Below are 18,523 nucleotides of genomic sequence, written 5' to 3' on the forward strand. Positions count from 1 at the left end.
TCGGGCTTTCCTGATTCGACCATTTTTAGAAAGAGTTATTGCCCTTTGCTTATTTTACATTTAAATTTGGTTTCTTCGCAACTCCTCTTACCTTTTTCATGCGATTTCTACCAAACTTTCACAGATTGATGATCATAAAGTGAAGCAGCCCATATTGTCGGGCTTTTCTGGTTTGACCATTTTTTAAAGAGTAATTGTCCTTTGCTTATTTTACATTTAAATTGGTTTCTTTGCAACTCCTCTTACGTTTTTCATGTGATTTCTACCAAACTTTCACAGATTGATTAATATAAAGTGAAGCAGCGCATATTGTCTGGCTTTTGCGATTCGACTATTTTTGAAAGAGTTATTGCCCTTTGCTTATTTTACATTTAAAATTGGTTTCTTCGCAACTCCTCTTACGTTTTTTATGCGATTTCTACCAAACTTTCACAGATTGATAACTATATAGTGACGCGGCGCATACGGTCAGGCTTTCGCAATTTGACCATTTTTGAAAGAGTTATTACCCTTTTTTTTTTACATTTAAAATTGGTTTAATCGCAACTCCTCTTACGTTTTTCATGCGATTTCTACCAAACTTTCACAGATTGATGACTTTCATTATGATTTTTAGCTTGACTATTCCCAGGGCTATACTACTCGCCCCAGAGTCTGCACCGGCGTCTGCGTCCGGTTAAAGTTTTAGGGCAAGTTAGGATTTTCACTTCTAAGTCCAATACCCTTCATTCAATTGACTTAATACTTCACACAGTTGTTCAGGGCCATCACATGATGAGGTTAAATAACTCCATATTATCCTTTGCACAGATTATGGCCCCTGATTGACTATGGAACTTAGGTTAAAGTACTAGGGCAGGTTGGGATATTTATTAATAACTTCTATACCCTTCTTTCAATTGACTTAATACTTCACACAGTTGTTCAGGACCATCACACAATGAGGTTACATAACTCCATATTATCCTTTATACAAGTAAAGGCCCCTGATTGACTTAGGTTAAAGTTTTAGGGCAGGTTAAATTTTTGGGGCAAGTTGGGATTTTCACTTAAAAGTCCAATACCATTCATTCAATTGACTTAATATTTCACACAGTTGTTCAGAGCCATCACATAATGATGTTAGATAACTCCATACTATCTATTATACAAATTATGGCTCCTGATTGACTATGGAACTTAGGTTAAAGTTTTAGGGCAGGTTGGGATATTTATTTATAACTTCTTTACCCTTCATTCAATTGACTTAATACTTCACATATTTGTTCAGGACCATCACCAAATGAGGTTACATAACTCCATATTATCCTTAATACAAGTTATGGCCCCTGATTGACTTAGGTTAAAGTTTTAGGGCCAGTTAAAGTTAAGGGCATGTTGGGATTTTATTAAAAAAAACTTCTATACCTTTCATTCAATGCACTTAATAAAATTCAAAATTATTTATGACCATCTTACAACAAGAAACATAACTCTATTTTAACCCTAAATACAAATTATAGCCCTTGATTTTTTTTATTGATTTTTTAGCTCACCTGTCACATAGTGACAAGGTGAGTTTTTGTGATCACAATTTGTCCGTCGTCCGTCCGTCAACTTTTACTTTAAACGACATCTCCTCATAAACCGCTTAGCCAATTTCATCCAAACTTCACAGGAATGTTCCTTGGGTGGTCCCCTTTGAAAATTGTTCAAAGAATTGAATTCCATGCAGAACTCTGGTTGCCATGGCAACGGAAAGGAAAAACTTTAAAAATCTTCTTCTCCCAAACCACAAGGCTTAGGCCATTGATATATGGTAGGTAGGATCACCAAATGGTCCTCTACCAAGATTGTTCAAATTATGCCCCTTGGGTCAAAATTGGCCCCGCCCCGGGGGGTCATGGGTTTTCTCTATATGTTTATAGTGAAAACTTAAAAAATCTTCTCCTCTAAACTTACTTGGCCTAGAGCTTAGATATTTGTCATGATTCATTGTCTAGTGGACCTCTACAAAATTTGTTCAAATTATGGCCCTGGGGTCAAAATTGGCCCCGCCCCGGGCGGTCATGGGTATGCTCTATATGTTTATAGTTAAAACTTCAAAAATCTTCTCCTCTGAACTTACTTGGACTAGAGCTTAGATATTTGGCACGATTCATCGTCTAGTGGACCTTTACAAAGATTGTTCAAATTATGGCCTTGTGGTCAAAATTGGCCCCGCCCCGGGGGGTCATGGGTTTTCTCTATATGTTTATAGTGAAAACTTCAAAAATCTTCTCCTTTGAACTTACTTGGACTAGAGCTTAGATATTTGGCATGATTCATCGTCTAGTGGACCTCTACAAAGATTGTTCAAATTATGGCCTTGGGGTCAAAATTGGCCCCGCCCCGGGGGGTCATGGGTATACTTGATATGTTTATAGTTAGAACTTCAAAAATCTTCTCCTCTTAACTTACTTGGACTAGAGCTTAGATATTTGGCATGATTCATTGTCTAGTGGACCTCTACAAAGATTGTTCAAATTATGGCCCTGGGGTCAAAATTGGCCCCGCCCCTGGGTGGTCATGGGTTTTCTCTATATGTTTATATTAAAAAAAATCAAAAATCTCCTCTGAACTTACGTTGCTTAGAGCTTAGATATTTGGCTTGATTCATCGTCTAGTGGACCTCTACAAAGATTGTTCAAATTATGGCCTTGGGGTCAAAATTGGGCCCGCCCCGGGGGGTTAGGGTATTCTCTATATGTTTATAGTTAAAACTTCAAAAATCTTCTCCTTTGAACTTACTTGGACTAGAGCTTAGATATTTGGCATGATTCATCGTCTAGTGGACCTCTACAAAGATTGTTCAAATTATGGCCTTGGGGTCAAAATTGGCCCTGCCCCGGGGGGTCATGGGTATACTTGATATGTTTATAGTTAAAACTTCAAAAATCTTCTCCTCTGAACTTACTTGGTTAGAGCTTAGATATTTGGCTTGATTCATCGTCTAGTGGACCTCTACAAAGATTGTTCAAATTATGGCTCTGGGGTCAAAATTGGCCCCGCCCCAGGGTGGTCATGGGTTTTCTCTATATGTTTATATTAAAAAAAATCAAAAATCTCCTCTGAACTTACGTTGCTTAGAGCTTAGATATTTGGCTTGATTCATCGTCTAGTGGACCTCTACAAAGATTGTTCAAATTATGGCCTTGGGGTCAAAAATGGCCCGCCCCGGGGGGTTAGGGTATTCTCTATATGTTTATAGTTAAAACTTCAAAAATCTTCTCCTCTGAACTTACTTGGACTAGAGCTTAGATATTTGGCATGATTCATCGTCTAGTGGACCTCTACAAAGATTGTTCAAATTATGGCCTTGGGGTCAAAATTGGCCCCGCCCCCTTGGGGGGTCATGGGTATACTTGATATGTTTATAGTTAAAACTTCAAAAATCTTCTCCTCTTAACTTACTTGGACTAGAGCTTAGATATTTGGCATGATTCATCGTCTAGTGGACCTCTACAAAGATTGTTCAAATTATGGCCCTGGGGTCAAAATTAGCCCCGCCCCTGGGTGGTCATGGGTTTTCTCTATATGTTTATATTAAAAAAAAAATCAAAAATCTCCTCTGAACTTACGTTGCTTAGAGCTTAGATATTTGGCTTGATTCATCCTCTAGTGGACCTCTACAAAGATTGTTCAAATTATGGCCTTGGGGTCAAAATTGGCCCCGCCCCGGGGGGTTAGAGTATTCTCTATATGTTTATAGTTAAAACTTCAAAAATCTTCTCCTCTGAACTTACTTGGACTAGAGCTTAGATATTTGGCATGATTCATCGTCTAGTGGACCTCTACAAAGATTGTTCAAATTATGGCCTTGGGGTCAAAATTGGCCCCGCCCCCTTGGGGGGTCATGGGTTTTCTCTATATGTTTATAGTGAAAACTTCAAAAATCATCTCCTCTGAACTTACGTGGCTTAGAGCTTAGATATTTGGCATGATTCATCGTCTAGTGGACCTCTACAAAGATTGTTCAAATTATGGCCCTGGGATCAAAATTAGCCCGCCCCTGGGTGGTCATGGGTTTTCTCTATATGTTTATATTAAAAAAAATCAAAAATCTCCTCTGAACTTACGTTGCTTAGAGCTTAGATATTTGGCTTGATTCATCGTCTAGTGGACCTCTACAAAGATTGTTCAAATTATGGCCTTGGGGTCAAAATTGGGCCCGCCCCGGGGGGTTAGGGTATTCTCTATATGTTTATAGTGAAAACTTCAAAAATCTTCTCCTTTGAACTTACTTGGACTAGAGCTTAGATATTTGGCATGATTCATCGTCTAGTGGACCTCTACAAAGATTGTTCAAATTATGGCCTTGGGGTCAAAATTGGCCCCGCCCTGGGGGGTTATGGGTTTTCTCTATATGTTTATAGTTAAAACTTCAAAAATCTTCTCCTCTGAACTTACTTGGACTAGAGCTTAGATATTTGGCATGATTCATCGTCTAGTGGACCTCTACAAAGATTGTTCAAATTATGGCCTTGGGGTCAAAATTGGCCCCGCCCCCTTGGGGGGTCATGGGTTTTCTCTATATGTTTATAGTGAAAACTTCAAAAATCATCTCCTCTGAACTTACGTGGCTTAGAGCTTAGATATTTGGCATGATTCATCGTCTAGTGGACCTCTACAAAGTTTGTTCAAATTATGGCCTTGGGGTCAAAATTGGACACACCCCGGGGCTGATGGGTTTTCTCTATATGTGTTAAAGTGAAAACTTAAAAAATCTTCTCCGAACTCACAAAGACAAGTAACGTCTTAATTTAAACTGGATAACATATTTAGTACACATACCAATTTTCAATATGGGCCACATACAACAATTAATAACAAATATACATATATAGATACACACGTAAAATCAAGTAGTGACAAGAGCTTAGATATTTGGCATGATATATCATCTAGTTGACTTGTACCAATATTGTTCAATCTTTGGCCCTGGGGTCAAAAAATGGCCCCACCCGGGCGGTCATGGGTTTCCTTATATATGTATATGATGAAAACTTATAAAATCTTCTTTTCCGAAACCAAAAGGCGAAGGCCTTAGATATTTGGTATGAAGCATTGTTTATCGGACCACTATTAATATTGTTCAAACTTTAGCCCTGGGGTCAAAATTGGCCACGCCCCGTGTTCAAAGGCTTAGGTTTTCAATATTTTTACATTGTCTTGTCACTTAAACATCTTTTCCTCTGAAAGTAAAGGTCAGAATGACTCCATACTTGATATGTAGCATCCTTACAGGTCCTCTCTCAACTTTGTTCAAATGGTTTTGTTTGGCCCCTTTTAGGGGTCACCAGAGCAAAAAATAAAAAAACCTTTAAACAACTTGATCTTATTAACTGCTTGATGGATCTTCAAGTCTGAAGCATCCTAGCATGGGCCTCTGTCAGGTCTTTTCAAATAATTTTGTTTGGCCCCTTTTAAGGGCCACCAGAGCTAAAATTAGTAAACAAAACTTAACATTTTCTTCGCATGAACCCCTTGATAGATCTTCAGCAAATTTGGTTTGAAGTGTCCTTGCATGGACCTCTCTTAAATTTGTTCACATAATTTTGTTTGGCCCGGTTGCCATGGCAACCTAAAGGAAAATGTCAACAATTGGTTATAATCATCTTCTTCTCCTAAACCGCTTTGACAATTTTGATGAAACTTCATAGGAATGATCCTTGGTTGGTGCTTTTTCAAAATTGTTCAAAGAAATTAATTCCATGTAGAACTCTGGTTGACATGGCAACCTAAAGGAAAAGTGTCAACAATTGGTTACAATCATCTTCTTCTCCTAAACCGCTTGGACAATTTTGATGAAACTTCATAGGAATGATCCTTGGTTGGTGCTTTTTCAAAATTGTTCAAAAAAATTAATTCCATGCAGAACTCTGGTTGCCATGGCAACCTGAAGGAAAATATAGGCTGTCGTGTCCGCGCTGTGACTTTCTCTTATATGGACAGATTTTAAAATGACTTGCCATATGTTTTCGACATACCAAGACAACGTGTCGTGTGCAAGACCCATGTCCCTACCTCTAAGGTGAAAGATACACTAAGTGTTTATTCACAATGGAATGCTGAATATGAGGACATAAAGAGTGTTGGCTGTCATTTAGTATGATTGGTTTTTTTTCTATGCTCAGAGGCAATTTAATATAACTTGCAATATGTATTTGACAAATAAAGGCAAGATCAACTTTTTATGTACTTGTTCATAGATCAATGTCACATTGGGGGGGGGGGGGGGCATTTGTCACATACTTTGACAGCTCTTGTTCAATATTCTTTGAGAAACAAGCTATATTAATAACAAAGGTTAAACTCTTTTACTCAGGTGAGCGATTTAGGGCCATCATGGCCCTCTTGTTTTATTTTTTATTTTATTTTAATTTCTTTTGAAAGGCATATTTGTATATTCTTAACCACATTTTCATAATGGGAAATCAAGTTATTTGAATGACTTGCGTCATTGTTCGGGTGGGCTGGTGGGAGGGCAGCATCAAAGTCACCTTATGTATAGAATAATTTTAGTTAGGTTTGACATAAAGAGACCAAACCTGGTAATATTACATCATTATTGTATTCACTTGTAAGTAAAAGTGGCGTAGTCAAGTGCGCTGTCTTACAACAGCTCTTGTTATTATTATTATTATTATTATTATTATTATTATTATTATTATTAATATATATTTTCTTTCCTTAAGCATTCAAAATTAATGCTTTCAAATAAAAGCAGTTTTATATCGTGTTACCCGAGCCTTTTACAATGATTGGTGAAACGCCTTAAGTTAAGAATGCAGTAAGTAGACCACAATTTTCCTGCGTGGTATTAGTCGTTCACAAATTTCCTGGAAAGAAACCTGAGTATATTGATGTGACATTATTAGGTAAGGAAAATTGCTTGTCACATGCAGAACTTTTGGGAGTGGCTTGAATTAATACTACATTTATTTAAGGTTCATTCAGAATAATGTAGCCTTTGCTATAAACTTAATTTCTATTGAAACCGGTAGACATTTTGGGATACAGAGAGACGCACTTGCCTAGCTATACTGCAAATGTTATATTGAAGATGAATTCCATTTTTTGTTGATATGCAGTTTTTGCCTTAAGTTTTTTTCAACACTTGTCCTTTCGGGCAAGTAATTGAAGAAAACCACTTGCTCAGTTTTTCTTGCCCTTAATAATTAGAAGAAAATCAAAACAAACAAAAAAAAGAAGTATTTAATTAATAAGCGTCCACTTTAAAAGTGTCAGGCAGACGCTTAGACACTTATAAATTTATTATTTAATTTATAAGTGTCAGGCAGACGCTTAGACGCTTATAAATTGAATACTAGAAATGCTGAGCACGCGTAATGCTTTGACGTCACCAATTCATGCGTAAATATGCAAAAGCCAATATTTAGAACGTTCATTTAGGATTTGTGAATTGTTGCTGAAGAAATTATGAAAACTGGGCATTTAAATTTAAAAAAAAATGCACTTGCCCGTTCGGGTAACCACCTGGGAATTTTGACTTGTCTGAAACAGTATTTACTTGTCCAGGGCTTCGGACAACCCAGTTACGACGAAGACTGGATATGTCCTTTATATAATGTTTTAAGAATGTTTATATTGCAAAATACTCTCAAGAAAACCCTACTATTGATAAATTCTATGCTATAATGTCTAGTACAAATGCTTTGAGCATATGTTATGTATCAATGTTTATTTATTATGCATTTGAAGAAAGAAAGTTGTTTATGGACGTTTGAGTTTGATATCATAACATACGTCATTATCAATATCATGATTGTTTGATATATAACAATATAATATCAATCAAGCAAATCGATTAGCGCCTTGTGCTAAATGAAGCCAAGCAAACAAATCAAAGTGTTAAATTCTTACCTAAACCCGCGAAAATGACATCGACCCAACCAAACAAAACCAAATATGAAGTTCTTATATTGGGACCGCGAAAATGACTTCGAGCATGGTGAAATATCAACCCTCAAGATATCGAGCCATCCAATCAAATTTTATATGAACATAGAGTAAAAAAAATCGGTCCTTTAAAACTGATCCAAGCCAATGAGGATATCAAGCCATGAGATACGAGCCAACGAGTTTCGTCTGTATAGACTCTTGTGTTTGTGTATGGGGTGGAGGCCTTTTGTACGATTAACTTGAACTTGGCGATAAGTTCTTTAATCTTCTAGACTATTTTCTGATGATTTTTGATGAAGATATATGTTTATGTATCCTTTTCTAGAAAATAAACCTGAGAAGAGAAACAATTATAATTGCTAACTCGTCTATTTTGAGGTAATCGCTTAACCAATTAACTACTCTGGCTGAGCACGCCATATTAACTGATTGATGTCGAACCATATTAGGTTGCAACATGAAATATGCATGCTTGCATTAAGCGCTTTTATACTTTGTCATCTTACTTTTTAGACTATCAGCAAGCTGTTAGAAATAGAATATTAAAAATAATTTGTTTTTGCATGTTTTCTGAAATTACGAAGAAACATTTTGCATCTAGAACACCTTTTAGTTATGTTGAAAACTATATATAATATTGAAGATGCATGCTTACTTGCAAATAAGATGTGTCCCAATTAAAAGAATTGTTTTAATTTACTAAAAATGAATAAATATCGAAAACAATGGTTCTTATGAAAGATAATGTGTTTATTTGAAAGAAAGAAAGCAAATATTCTTACCATATGAGACGATAGTTGATCACTGTAAAACATTTAGGACTCACCAGTCATTTAATATTGTGCATTTTCAGCTATTTAATACAAGCTTACAATCTTATCAACAGTAATAACCAATTTCCATAAATTCATTATTTAGTAAGAAGTTAAAGGTTTAACCTTTATCACTCAAATTTATGTTTGTTATACATGTATATGTATTGATTTTAAATTTGAGTGTCACTTCAAAATATATTTAGGCAACAATTCAACAATTAACAGATTTGTTGATGTTGCCAGACTGACTCACAAAACTACCAGCCCCCCTAATGTGGTCATTTAAAAAAAAAAATCTTTCTTGCTGGATATAAAGGGATTTACTCATGTTTTGGCACCATTTTTTCCCAGGTGATGCGTCTAAAAACATGTGACTTATTTTATAACTATTTTACTCTTTGATTCCAAAATTGCAGAAAAAAACGTTGCTGAGAATATAATGGATAAATGTGCATATCCAGCATTGCATCAATTTTCAATGGGTTCAAAATTTAATGATACACAGGGTGGTAAATATGTCAGTAAATGATCAACCTTGTGGCAACTTTGTAAGCATCTAGATGACACAGCAGGTCTTTCATGGTGCATTTTTAGGAGGGGTCATAAATTTAAAACAGACCCTCTGGACTCATCACCTTGCTTGATGTCACGAGATATTCCTGCATCACTTCTGTGTATTGAAAGATCAATCGTTGGCTTTTTAATCTGGAAATGGGTCTTTTTATGATGTTGCAATAAAAGTTCGCTCATCCCAGCATATTTTTGACTGATTTGTTGAATCAAATGAGGACATTTCAAAGTAATGGTACAAGTCCATCTTCAAATTGAATTTACAGATATAATCAATTCTTTAACATTTTTTCATTGACAGCATTCACTAGATAATTTAATTATCTGTAAAAATTATATCACATTAAAATAATATGAGTGCGAGTAATATTGATCTAAAGGTCATACTGGTATTTAAATTGGCACTTTTCCAATACCCCTAAAAATGGCCTTAGTTAATATTCAATTATAAGGACTGCTTATCAGGAAGTTGGCTTTTGACTCAGGGAGGTCTTATTTCGCCACTTGACTATGCTAAAGGGTTAGGGTTCTTGATATAAAAACATTGGGAAAATATTCCATCCAATTAAATTCTAAGCTAAAAGTCTAAGTAATAATCAATTCTCGATTAACCCTCAAACTTTATATTCATGTTATAAGTACCTCATCAGTGTCCTTTTGTGCTTAGTTACATTGGGGTAAGGGCGAGTTGTTTGGTTCCCAGCATGGAACCTTGTTAAAATTGATTGAAGGCATCTCTTGAGGTGAAATTTCTGATAGAACCTTAAAATGTAGGAAGAAATGCATAAATTGAAGGGGAAAAATATGAGCTACACTAGAATATTACTTTATTATCCTTTGGTGCAAAAGGGAGGCTGGCAATAAAAGGCATAAAATGTAAACTAAAAATAGTACACCTCAAAGGCACTGAAATGCTTCTACAAAAATTCTTTTATATTAGGCTGAGAAGTCGCATGGTTTAAAAAAAGAAGTGTTTTAAGGGACAGATTCAAATAAATATCCTGTGCTTTGGAAAATTCAGGAAAAAAATGCTGATTTTAATTTTAAATTACAATTTGTGTCAACTTTCCAGATGAGCCTCAGCCGGTGACGGATGTGAACTGTCGTGTGTACAACTGGCAGAACATGACGTGTACGTGGGACCTTGGCGTGAAATATGTGCACCCCGACACCATTGATGTCTCTCTCATCTGGACAATTGAGTATGTTTTTGATATTTATATCATGAATGACATACGCATGGGATCTTGGTGTGGATTACCATACCTGGGGACACTATAAATTTCATGCTCATACAGAATGCTGTTGAGTATGTTGTTTGTGTGTCGCGCATGGCAGACACTTAGAGAATGCTTTGTCAGGAAGCAGCATCTTTGTCATCATTGTCATCGTCATTGTCGTTGGCGATACATTTCAGTTTACAATCTCCTTCTTGTGGTCTTCAAACTTGGTATATACATTGGTCATGGTCAGTGACTATTTTTGGGCGGATCAGTAGGTCAAAGGTCAATGAAAGTCCCCTTTCATTAGAAAACTGATGGGCGCAACTTTTTAGCATTTTGCTTTATTATTGGTGCATGTGTATGATAAACTAAAGAGAGAAATGATTGATATCTTACAACTTTCTCATGTCTGGTTGTACATAATGACCCATTTATTATATGCCTTCTGGCTGTTTATAAAGATAACTCAGTGATATATTAATGCTATTTCACTGTGTCAGACAGTGAAGATATCAGTTTGATAGTTCAAACTGTTTTGAAATTTAAGTGAGCACAGGACTAGGACAAAATTTGAACAACAACATTTCCTAAATTACGTTACGTTCACATATAATTTGGTGCGTTTTTCTAAAAACTACAATTAACCGTAATTTGTATGCTTGTGGGCACATGTTAAATATAAAATTTGTAATGTTACAGTTTAAGATCGCAATAAATTTAAATTTGTGACACCAAAAGTAAACATTTCACGCCACTATTGCAGTGTGTGATAATTACGTCATATATGCTACGTCGGAAGGCAACATTTTGCTTAAAATGCAGACTTAAAACAAAGATAACTTTTGTTTTACTACACCATTTAAAATGAAACAAAAGATAGTCTATGCCCCTTAAAGAGCCCTGCCTTCGTTTAATTACCGAAGTTTGATTAGGTGATTAATTTCATCAAACACTTCGACAAACTTGTTTCCAAAATAATGTTTTGACAGTGCTCCAATAGACGGCTGTTTTGTGAAAAGGTTTGTCGAAGTGTTCTAGGAAACTAAACTCTCAATCAAACTCTAGTAAAAGAGCGAGGCTCCGTAAACGGCATAGACTGCGCTATGTTTCATTTAAAATGTGAAGAAAAAGTGAAGTTATCTGTGTTTCAAGTCTTCATTCGAAGCAAAATGTTGCCTTCTGACGTAGTATTCATGACGCAATTTATCACGTGGTATACACACACTGTAATGTGAAATATCCCTTTTGGTCTAAGTCTTCTTCCTGCAAGAAAATCAGTTTTTAGCTCCACTGGCCGAAGGCCATGGAGCTTATGTCGTCACAGATTGTCCGTCGTGAGTGCGTGCGTGCGTGCGTGCGTGCGTGCGTGCGTGCGTAAACTTTTACTTTAAACGACATCTCCTCTGAAACTGATAAGCGGATTTTGACAAAACTTCACAGGAATGTTCCTTTGGTGGTCCTTTACCAAAATTGCTCAAATGGTTCCGGTCCATTGCACAATATGGCCGCCAGAGCTAAAAATAGCAAAATCTTTAAACGACATCTCCTCTGAAACGGTTCGGCAGATTTTGATGAAACTTGACAGTAATGTTCCTTGGGTGGTCCTTTATTAAAATTGCTCAAATGGTTCTGGTCCATTGCACAATATGGCCGCCACAGCTAAAAATAGCAAAATCTTTAAACGACATCTCCTCTGAAACGGATAGGCAGATTTTGATGAAACTTGACAGAATTGTTCCTTGGGTGGTCCTTAACCAAAATTGCTCAAATGGTTCCGGTCCGCTGCACAACATGGCTGCCAGGGCAAAAAAATAGAAAAACCTTTAAAGAACATCTTCTCAGAAACCGATGATCAGATTTTGATGAAACTTAACAGAAATGTTCCTTGGATGGTCATTAACCAAAATTTGTTAAATGGTTCCAGTCCACTGCACACCATGGCTGCCAGAGCTAAAAAATAAAAAAAACTTTATACGACTTGTCGTCGAAACCGATGACCTTTTTTTCGATAAAACTTGACAGAAATGTTTGTTTGGTGCTCCTTTACTCAAATTGCCCAAATCAATTCGGTCCACTGCACAACATGGCAGCCAGAGCTATTAAAGTAAAAAAATTTTTTAAATAACTTCTCCTCAAAAATTGATGATTGTATTTCTATGAAACTTGACGAAAATGTTCGTTAGGTGGTCTTTGCTTGAACTGATGTGCCTCTTGTTGATAATTTCTTTAGATTTGGAGGCTGAAACAATTTTTTTTTTTTTATTTGTTTCAGCTCCACACAGTCTGTCTGTCCACACCCGACAAAGACATCGTGTTCATGGTGGGAAGTTGATGAGGAAAACTCCTTCATGAGTGACCTCCCTTACTACATGGGCGTCATTGTGACGAATAAGCGTACAGGCATCCGGTACCCAGAAAGCGTCCCTGGACAATCTGTGGACACAAACAGAATTGGTATGTGTGGTTTAATTCTTGATAAAGCTATGATTTGTTGTTTTTTAGTCGGAAGGTTGTTTAAGGCATGCAGGCATTTAAGGCGTATAAACCCCATTGCTGTTAGAACTATGGTGATCAACAAACTAATAATATAGCTACCGCTGCTTTTTGCTTATGAAGCATGCTAAAAGTAGCATTGTTATGAGTACCGTAAATGACTGGGTATAAGACGATAGGGGGTATTAGACGCAGGGGAAAAAATCTGTGAAAAATCCGAGAAAAAAACTTTTAATCTATGTTTTTGGTTAAAAGACGCATAGAAAAAATGTCAAAATCGTCCGGCATTTTCAGCCACCATGTTTGTTGACAGTGACAAAAAAAAATATTTTCGTGAAAATGGCGATGGTTATCTTTAAAACCATACTGTCGAGAATGAAGTTATGTTAAGCAAAAAATATTTTGACAGTGCCCAACTTTGCCTTTTCATAATTATGTAAGTTTGATTATTGTTTAATTCAATTTATTATTCAAAATAATATTGAATACCGTAATTCACAAGAGTTCGGACACCATAAATTAATTATTTTTTTCGCTCTCCGAATACATAGAAAATTATCATTTTTACATTTTATTTACATGTTTGTTTAACCTGCCTTTTTTCTTCATGTTTGCTTTTTACCACTTATTAATTTATCCGTAGTAATCAATGGTCATAAACTTATTTATTACGCCTATAAGTGTAAATCCTTCATGAAGTTAATTAAAACACCATTTTATACATGCACTGAACTGAATAAACACATTCTATCGGCTTTAGATCAAAGAGTCACACTGTGTGACGTCACATAACTTACAGTTATGCCCACGAGGATCTCGTGGAGAGCATGGACATTGCTATGCAGGATTAATAAATAACTGTACGATTATTGCTTCATATAGTCTATAAGTGTGGTACAAGTTTGAAAGCTTATTGGCAGATCATTTTACAAACATGCCATGTCGATGTTTTTTTAATCCCTTGATTGCCCTTGTTGTTTGTTTAATCCTCAAATAAATATATCACACTTCCTTTTCAACAGGCAATAAATCGTTTAGGATGGGTAGTAACTAATTAAATTGTCACAGTGGTGTATACGGTTAGGTAATCTAGCCAGGCAGTGTAAAGATAAAAATCAATAATCTTCGTCTGTGAAACTTGGTAACTATGAAAGTTATGATTGATGTCCTTTGGGTGTCCGAAAATTAGGTACGCAAAATTAATTATTTTGGGAAATAATTATGGGTGTCCAAATATTTAGAGTGTCCGAACTCTTAGGTGAATTACGGTAACTTTAATCGAAAAATAGTTTTGTTGAAATTATAAACGTCTTACGATATACCGTATCCCGATCGTCAACTGCCGTTTTAACCCGTATATACTCGATCAATATGACGCGAGTAACATCCCTTTCTACATAAATCTAAACAAACTATCGGCTTGAAATTGACCTCAGAAAAAAAGTTCAAAAAATTGTTACTGGGTATTATACGCAGGCATTTTTTTGCATCAAAATCTGAGGGAAAAAAGTGCGTCTAATAACCAGTCATTTACGGTATTCATAATATGTTGTGCGGTGAATATTAGTAATTCTTGGTTACAAAAACCCTTATAGGGAAATATACCTGTAACAAGGAATTAGGGCAATCTCAGAGATTAACTGTATTTCACCCCTCACTGATACATTTTTTTGAGGCTATCACTGTTGATTTACCCATATATCTTTTCATTATCCATATAAAACACAAGACTTACACTCTTGCGCAACATCGTGCGAACGAGAGTGACTTAGTATAAGCTATCATAGTTTTTGTCACAATCGGTGTAAAATATATAATGTTTAAACTAACCATACAAATACACAGCTAACACTTTCAAACAAGTTAATCTATAAAAGACTTTACCAGGGCCTCACAGTGCTGCAATTCATCATGAGATAATCCCAATACGCTACTCCGGTATGCTTCATTGTTTACCGTGGGCGTTTGGATAGGAAAATCTCGTAAATCATGAATGATTATTAAGATAGTTTCATTAGTTCCACAAGGCACCAATGCGGATGCAATGTCATCCGATATGGATTAACTTAAATCCTGAGGTTAATCCAAAGTTTGGATAAGCTGCTTGCACAGCCATTTCTGCTGTCTATAATAACGTATAATACTGACAGTTAGCCGAGTTTTATCTTGCTTGCAACATTTAATTTTTACTAAAGCTGCTAGTTCTCCGAGATTGTTCAATTTATTAGCTGATATAGTCATGTTTCGCATCTGGAGCACTAAACACGTATCCTATGAGCAATTAGTAATATAATATAGGTATCATTTTTCTTGTGATCCATTTTCAGTCGAACCCACGCCTGTACAAGATCTCGCTGCAGAAAAGAACACAACATGTATAATGTTGTCATGGAAGCACAGGAAGATTAGACGCGACAAAGTTTACAAGCTCGACTTCAAATCAGAACACGATATGTACTGGCAGGTCTGTATTTATGGTTCTTATCATGTCTCCGACATAAGCACAATATTATTTAATGCTGACTGAAGGTATTTGTGAAGGAAATACTTACCCTGTTATTATTATTTTATCTGTTATTTTCATGAACTGTTTTTGATGTTGATGTGGGTGTTGTGAAGTAAGTTTTTGTCACGCCCCTAAAGGGTGGCATATTGTTTTTAGACTGTCTGTCAGTCCATCCGTCCGTCCGTCCACATGGTTTCCAGTCAATAACTTGTGAACACTTCGGCCTAGGGACCTAAAATTTGGTAGGCTGGTTGATCATGACCAGTAGATAAATCCTATAAATTTTGAGTGGACTGAATGTTGAAATTTTGTTGACCTTGAGCTGAAAATCCGTTTTCGATCAATAACAGAAGAACGCTAGGGTCCAGGGACTTCAAACTTGGTAGGCAGGTTGATCCTGAACAGTAGCATGCAAACTCTTAAGTTTGGGCAATGTTTCTATAATTGTTATAGATGATTACTTCAAACTTTTATGACCATAAGTCTCGCTGAAAAACTTTTGATGGTGCGTCCATTGATTGACTTGAAAATATGGATCGGCATCGACATCTGCCTGTAATGCTCTTGATTTTAGAGAGTTATCTTTAGGTTGAAAAAAAGATAGAAATACTGAATTCAAAGAAATCTTTATCATAAAAACAAATTGAGAAGTAAACTTGCTTGAATGTTACCAATTAAGCAATTATTGTTTCAAATTAAATTGTTTACAAATGTGTGGAGTGATTTTTTTTCTAAAATTGCACATGTATGTGTAATATAAATAGTTATATTAAACCAGAAACACAAGTCATAGCATGTGATAAATATAAATAATATGATAGAATGTGGGTAACTATGCATGCCTAAGCATGTCGGTATAAATAGCTTGGGACGTTGTTATGCTTTTCATGTGAATAAGTTGCATTTTTAGCTTGACTATTCGAAGAATATGGAGAGCTATACTACTCACCCAAGCGTCGGCGTCGACGTCACACCTTGGTTAAGGTTTTGCATGCAAGCACACATAGGTTAATATCTCAGCAACTACTTGAGGTATTGCATTGAGACTTTGTACAATGGTACTCAACCATCCAACCTACTTAATTAACCAAGTTAGAAAACTCTAGTTTGCATTTAATGCAAATAATTGCCCTTTATTATTCGACTTAGAAATTCTGGTCAAGGTTTTGCGTGCAAGCACTCATAGGTTAATATCTCAGCAACTACTTGAGGTATTGCTTTGAGACTTGATTCAATGGTACTCAACCATCCAACCTACTTAATTAAGCAAGTATGATAACTCTAGTTTGCATTTAATGCAAATAATAGGCCTTTATTATTTGCTTTGAAATTCTGATTAAGGTTTTGTGTGTAAGCACACATAGGTTAATATCTCAGCAACTACTTGAGGTATTGCATTGAGACTTGATACAATGGTACTCAACCATCCAACCTACTTAATTAACCAAGTAAGATAACTCTAGTTTGCATTTAATGCAAATAATTGCCCTTTATTATTCGACTTAGAAATTCTGGTTAAGGTTTTGCGTGCAAGCACACATAGGTTAATATCTCAGCAACTACTTGAGGTATTGCATTGAGACTTGATACAATGGTACTCAACCATCCAACCTACTTAATTAACCAAGTAAGATAACTCTAGTTTGCATTTAATGCAAATAATAGGCCTTTATTATTCGCTTTGAAATTCTGGTTAAGGTTTTGCGTGCAAGCACACATAGGTCAATATCTCAGCAGCTACTTGAGGTATTGCATTGAGACTCGATACAATGGTACTCAACCATCCAACCTACTTAATTAACCAAGTTAGATAACTCTAGTTTGCATTTAATTCAAATAATGGCCCCTTTTTTGACATAGAAATTCTGGTTAAGGTTTTGCATGTAACCACTTTTAAGTCAATACCTCAGCGAATACAACATGTATGGCATTGAAACTTTACACACAGGCTCCCAACCATTTAACCTTCTTCTTTAATCTAGTAAGATAACTCTATCTTTCATATTATGTAATTTTTGCCCCTTTATTATGAGACTTAGAAATTCTGTAAGGTCATGCATGTTAGCACACATACAGTACACTCAACGAGTTAGACCCACTTTCCTCGCTCACTCGGAGGGATAAAGTCGATGATCGCGGGTTTCCTCCGAGGGTAAAATTCCCCCGAGTTCCTCCGAGTGGCTGGCTTACCGCCGAGTTTAATATGAACGATGGCGTTGAGAATCGTCCGAATTTATGATCCCGCGGCGGAACTCTGAGTCTAATCAGATAAGCAAGAAATCATTTTTGTTTAAAAGTTATTTATTTTTATGCTTATCCACATTGTTAAGCGTAAAAGATTCTTACATGTACCAACGTTTAATTTGTATTTATGTCCGTAAACGCCAATTGAATATTGTCTTGAATTATAAACATTGAATCATTAAAGTATATCCACTAAGTTATTGCATCATAAAGCAGCCGACTATTTACACGATTCTGAACCATGACCTCTGACGTCAAGCGCGTGATCAATACAATGTAGAATATACTATTTATTATTGGTGGTTAAAAATAGCTATGACGTTTCATGCAATTTTCCACAGAAAACGAGGCAAGAAGGCCTTCAAAAACTTGCGCTGTGAACTTTGAACGCGTGTTTGACCTGATTTTCCGAAAATGTGTAACCTAGAATTTCTCGGAAGAAATGTGTTTATCAGTCATTAGCAAAACACGTTAATAAGATGCATGTGCAACTAGTGAAATACGACTGCATTCTTGTGGTAAACTAACTTCATGCAAAACGGGCAGAGGAAAAATAATAATAGCAATTTACTGGAGCCGTCGTAATCGGTTGAAAATTTTAATAAAATAAATATAACTTTAGCGTAGATTCTTATCTAGTGTCCGCAGAGTTTCGCGGAGTTAACCCCTCCGAGGAACGCCGAGTTCGTTATTCTTCGGTCGACTGATCACCCTCCGAGGGCCTTAAA

General features: G+C 36.1%; 1 protein-coding gene across 1 annotated transcript in view; it reads left to right on the top strand.

Moving 5' to 3' along the window:
• LOC128213303 (uncharacterized) overlaps positions 1–18,523 on the top strand; it is a 97,167-nt gene that overhangs the window by 49,304 nt on the left and 29,340 nt on the right. Inside the window, exons 4-6 of the mRNA XM_052918908.1 lie at positions 10,402–10,531; positions 12,825–13,006; positions 15,373–15,509. Of these exons, the coding sequence (XP_052774868.1) occupies positions 10,402–10,531; positions 12,825–13,006; positions 15,373–15,509 (449 nt within the window). The remainder of the gene's footprint in view (positions 1–10,401; positions 10,532–12,824; positions 13,007–15,372; positions 15,510–18,523) is intronic.

This window comes from Mya arenaria, chromosome 13, assembly GCF_026914265.1.
Source record: "Mya arenaria isolate MELC-2E11 chromosome 13, ASM2691426v1".
NCBI classification, from domain to species: domain Eukaryota; kingdom Metazoa; phylum Mollusca; class Bivalvia; order Myida; family Myidae; genus Mya; species Mya arenaria.